Here is a 5346-nt window from a genome sequence, read left to right on the forward strand (position 1 = left end):
AAAAAAAAAAAAAATAAATAATAATAATAACGAAAAACAATACATCACGCACCACAAGAAGCGCCACAAGGGAAGAACGCCACCAGAAAATAAAATAAAAAAAAAAACCAGCAGAAGCCACACACCAAAAAAAAAACAAAAAAAAACGGCACCACCACCCGTTTTTTTTTTTCGCGAGCACGCCCCGCCACACGAAACGCCCCCACAGTTTCGAGTCGGAAAAGCGGCGGGCAATCACACCCTCCGTCCCAGCTGGGGCCCGGGAGGGGGTGGCGGGAGGGGCTTCCCGATATTTTTGGGTGACCCGGGCCGTTTTTTTCCATTTCCCCGCTCCGGTTCGCGAGCGGGGCCTCGGCACACCCTCTTCCCCGCCCGGACCCGGGACCCGCGAGGCGCCGTGGGTTCTCTGGGGGAACTTTTTTCCGGCGTGGCCCGCGGCGGCCCGTCACGCGCGATGGTTGTGCCACGTTCGCTCTCGAACCCGGGCGCCAACCCGAAAGGGGTATGTTGAAGTACTGTGCGTCGGGGGGTACCCCGCTTACTCCCAACATCTGGGGGATAACGTGTCTAATGTGGCGATTGCCTTCGCACCGTTGCTTTCTCTACGAGCGCGTTGGGCGCAACGAGGGGCGAAAGATATGCCACTGACGTCACGCTTGTCGCCTTTTTTTTTTTTTCTCGTTTGCTGGATCTAATGGGGGTAATTTTGACACGCACAACAGAGTTATTGACGTGGATAATTTCTCTTGCATTGGTGCTCTCTGAGAATGAGTGTGCAACAATTAATCCTTTGTATTCTTCTCTTTCTTTTCAGTTATCGTCGTGGTTTTTACTATGTATAACACCAAAAAAAGGAGGAATGATGTTCTCCTTATTTATTGTAGCACAAGCGGATAGAAAGAAAAGAATTGTAGAACTCTTGGAATACATTTTGATAGAGTGGAATGAAACAAATCTCTCTTTTTGGGAGATACAATGCAATGCTATTTCTCTGTGCAGAGGTGTTCTACGCCTTCTATTGATAACTACAACGAAATTGGAAATGAATGTCTCTGTTGTGGTGAAAGGAAAAACATTCCTACTGAAAGAGTATTAATAGGGGGCGTACACAACGCCATATGCATAGGATTACTGCTATTCTACTGAGGGGAAAAACAGCAAAAACAACTACAGGGAGTGAATCACTGAGGAGTGATACTGAATTAAGATCTCTACTGAATAAAACAGAGTTAAAAAGCAGTGTGTTGTACATGTTACTTTCTCTTGGAAATGTGAGTAGTGCTCTTATAGATAGTGTTCTGTGTATGTCTTGTGGGTATGGTAATTAGTACAGGAGTGTTTTTGTAGCTGATGGAATATTTCATATAATCCTCTCCTCTATTATTTTATGGCTCTTCTGATGTGTATTTTTTTTTTTGTTTTTTATTATACTGTGTTGTGCTCCTGACATGGATGGGCAAAAGGAAAAAATAAATTATCATCAAGTGGAGTTGGTGGGTTAATTAAGCATGAGGTACACAGTCTTTTTCTAATACAAAGGACAGATCTAAACACATGGTATCATTCACTCTTTTCATTGGTTCTTTCTATCTTTTTCACTCGTTTAAAGGCAGTACAGCACTCATTATTATGACTATTTGTTATTCTCTGTATTTCTTACAATTGCCATAAAACACCAAATCTGCTCACAATGCATTGTTGTTGATACTGTTGGTGTGTATGTGTACCACAAGAGGGTATATTGATATCTTTTCTCATTCTACTTTTTGGCATAACTATCATTCTTCTCTTTCTGAGAGTATTACTGTCGATGTATACATGTGTTTAATTATCTGCTAAACCCAATACAATATCTATTCATGCTTACCTTTTATTCTCTCCCTTTTCCTCTTTTTTTCTCTTTACTGTTTGTACCTTAGCAAAGCAACACAAAAAAAAACACACACTCACGCTATTAAGAAATGGAGAAACACTCCATGCGTCACCTCCTGTGGGCTGTGCTGTTCCTGTTGTACTGCAGCTGCGGGTGTTTGGCTGCTGTTGTGCAGCAGTTACCACAGAAAGGAGAAAGTGGTCTGCAGGCGTACACCGTCTCTACTGATACTAATGTGAGAACGGAGAACTGGCAGCCCATTCGCATTGGCGTCTATACAAAATATGTGGAGGATGCTGTGAAGTACTGTGAAGAAAACAAAGACCTGGATTTCGAACATGGAGTTGACTTTGATGATGTCTGCGATAAAGGTGGTCAAATGATGACAACGGACAAGAAAGATACTCTTTTGAACAAAGTCTTGCCTAAAGCAATTAAATTGCACACAGATCGCCTTAAAGTAGAACGGGTTGAGGGGAGCCCAAAGAAGCCAAACGTTGATGTAGAAAACATTCCACAGAAGTGCAAATACTTTAAGGAGGACTCGGTTAATCTTCAGGAGAGTCCTGATGTCGATTTTATGATTTTTGTGCATCTCTCAGCCTTCACGGAAAAAGTTGAGATTTGCACTCAGGATGGCCAAAAACGACCAACGTCTGCCGTCATCAGCTTTATCCCAGAGGAGATAGAAGCAACACGGAAGTATATTCGCTTGACTGCACATGAGATTGCGCATGGACTTGGATTTCAACATAAGGTTATGGAAGATCAGAAAATGGTCAAAACACGCGACAGTGGTCTGCTACGTGAGTCAAGACGAAGCGGTGGAAGACAGTTCTATATGGTCATTTCTAAAAAAACTGTCGAAATGATGGAGAAACATTACAAATGTGAGGATAGTGAAAAGAATAAAGTAAATGGTTTGTATTTGGAACAAAAAGGGAACGAAGAAACACGCTTGCACTGGGAGAGACTAATTGCGAAGGATGAGTTGATGAGTCCGTACACTGGTGAACCTACTGGCATGTACTACACTGTACTCACACTTGCAGTATTTGCAGATATGAAATTCTACGAAGTTAATTTCTCCATGGCAGAACCGATGAGTTGGGGGAATCAATCTGGATGTGAGTTTCTTCAAGGTGAAAAGGTTACAACAAAGACTGACTACCCCAACGTGTTTTGCAAGAAAGAAGAGAAGACGGAGACGAAGATCCTGCAGTGTACCTCTGACCGTTTTGCCCTTGGAATGTGCTCAACGAAGAAAAGCCGTGAAGGGTTACCTGATGGATACCGTTATTTCGACGATGAAAACTATCATTTTGAAAGTAATTTGATGGATGGTGTTCCATTCATCAGACCCTTGATGGGTACTGCTTGTGAGGGTGGGAATCCGAGTTTGATGCCTGGCAGCGTTCTGGGACCGGATTCACGCTGCCTAACGGCAGATGGTCTCGTTCTACGTGATTCAAAGAGCACCGCCCTCACCATTGCTGGCGTTTGTGCAAAGGTGAAGTGTGAGGATGACAAGAAGGTGAGTGTACAGCTTAAACAGGACGGCGGTAATAACTGGCATGACTGCAGCCAGGCAGGCAAATCTATAAATCTTGTTAATCTGGACAGTTCAACGTTCAGCAGTGGAAGTATTAAGTGTCCCAAATACGAAGAAGTGTGCACAGGGTTGCCGAAAACTGAATCCACCAAAATTAAGTTTTACAATGGCACAGGAGGTACTGCCATGTATGAGGTTGATGCCAACGATGATGAACAATCAAAAAAAGGAGAAAAAGCAACGGAGGGTCACAACCGTGTCCAGAATTCTGACTCATCTTCAGATGCTGTCAAAAAAGATGGAGGTGGCGTACCCGCCGTGGTATTACCAACGCCGAACACCGTGGGACAGCAAGAAGCAAAGAACCAGGTTGTATCCAAGGCAACTTCCCAGAAGAACCGTGAGAGTGGAAAAGACCAGAGCAACGATCTCCCTTCTGTTGGTCCCGCAGGTAGCGGAATTGATAGCGCGGGCAGTGCTAACAACAACGCTGTTGGTTCTAACCGTGGTAACGCCAGCAGTGGACAGCAGAGAATGGGCAAAATAAAAGAGAGTGAGTCTACTGTTATTGATGCTGAGGTTCAGCCTGGCCTAGGCTCATCTTCTTCTCTCCCTGCTGCTGATGCTCCATCCACATCTAATCCCAACGGCAATGACAACACAGTGCAGTCCACCAACACTATTAATGCTGCAGATGGCCGCTCCTCTGGTACAGGAAACAACGGTGCTTTGAATGGTACAAAGTTAACTGAGGACAAAATGAAAAAAGAAACACCAAATCATACGAATATAATGGGTATGTTGGGTCCTGACAGCAGCATCATGGTCTCCTACATGGCCCCTCTTGCACTTCTTGTGTGTGTTGTTGGTTTTGTGATGGTTCCATGAGAGATCCATTCATATTCAAAATAATAAACACTTTTGCTAAATACGGTCCTTTGAATCAAATCCCATAAACTGCAATACATTGACCGTTCTTTTTTTCTTTCTTTTCTTTTTCTTTTTTTAGCGTTCTTCGCTGCATTGGAAAATTTTCTTTTAATTGTTTATGATTTTTTTTTATTGCTATGATTTTATATTCATTTTCTGAAAATGAATAATTATCAAATATACATTTTGCAGAATCCCACTGTTTGTTGTCATATACATGAGAGTACACACATAATATGGTGAGAGAACGATGACAGTGTCGGATGAAGAATCAACATAAACTTGGACTCCTTATCATTGGGGATTTTTTTTTAATGGCTTTCTTTTTTATTGAATTAAAATGTTCTGAGGAAGAAGGTTTATGTGTTTATATTTTTCTGTGGTTCTTTCTGTGCTGATGATGTTTTTGTTGTATTGTTTATTGTATGTGTTGCTGTTTTTTTTCCTTTTTTTTGTTTTTCTTTATTTTCTCCAAGTCTCTCAAGGATTCAAATGCGATAGACACACTGAGAATGACATTATGGCGCACATATCTCTCTGTTTACATCCTTTAGCTGTTGTGATTGGATTTGACTGCAGTAGGTGCTGTTGCTCTTGTTAATGTGTGTAGCCCTTGATATTGCATTTATCGTGGTTGTGTTGCTGTTGGTGTTTCTGAGAGTATTACTATCAATGTATACATGTTATTCATAACACTGGAGAATGCACTCGCCACACCACACGCCATGGTCCGTCCGCGCCAGATGTGACACTGTCCCGAGAATGTCGCCTAGAGTCATGGACGGCATCCTTCTCACCGGACAGCGACCATTACATCATCCTCTTCGACGTAGCAGTAGGAGATGATGATGACGAACCACTGCGGTTCCCTCGCCCTCGTGCACCCATTTATGCATGGAAGAAGGCGAAATGGTCTCGCTTTCGTCAACTGACGAACACACAGTGCAGTAAACGCCTTAAAGAGAAACAGAGCGTTCACAAGAGAGAACGA

The 5346-nt window shown here is 42.8% G+C and overlaps 3 protein-coding genes across 3 annotated transcripts; 2 read left to right on the plus strand and 1 right to left on the minus strand.

Annotated features, from left to right (window-relative positions):
* Nucleotides 1-44: 44 nt before the first annotated feature.
* TM35_000173230 (uncharacterized protein) lies at nucleotides 45-551 on the minus strand (the record flags this gene model as incomplete). The annotated part of the gene is made up of 1 exon (XM_029026402.1): nucleotides 45-551. One exon carries the CDS (start codon nucleotides 549-551, stop codon nucleotides 45-47), a length of 507 nt encoding a protein of 168 aa, XP_028882517.1.
* Nucleotides 552-694: 143 nt separating this feature from the next.
* TM35_000173240 (uncharacterized protein) lies at nucleotides 695-1096 on the plus strand (the record flags this gene model as incomplete). Its single annotated transcript, XM_029026403.1, has 1 exon — nucleotides 695-1096. One exon carries the CDS (start codon nucleotides 695-697, stop codon nucleotides 1094-1096), a length of 402 nt encoding a protein of 133 aa, XP_028882518.1.
* An 865-nt stretch (nucleotides 1097-1961) lies between these two features.
* Nucleotides 1962-4313, plus strand: TM35_000173250 (surface protease GP63; the record flags this gene model as incomplete). The annotated part of the gene is made up of 1 exon (XM_029026404.1): nucleotides 1962-4313. The coding sequence occupies one exon, from the start codon at nucleotides 1962-1964 to the stop codon at nucleotides 4311-4313; it is 2352 nt and encodes a 783-aa protein (XP_028882519.1).
* Nucleotides 4314-5346: the final 1033 nt, after the last annotated feature.

Source organism: Trypanosoma theileri (assembly GCF_002087225.1).
Source record: "Trypanosoma theileri isolate Edinburgh chromosome Unknown TM35_Tth_17_V1, whole genome shotgun sequence".
Taxonomy (NCBI): Eukaryota; Euglenozoa; class Kinetoplastea; order Trypanosomatida; family Trypanosomatidae; genus Trypanosoma; species Trypanosoma theileri.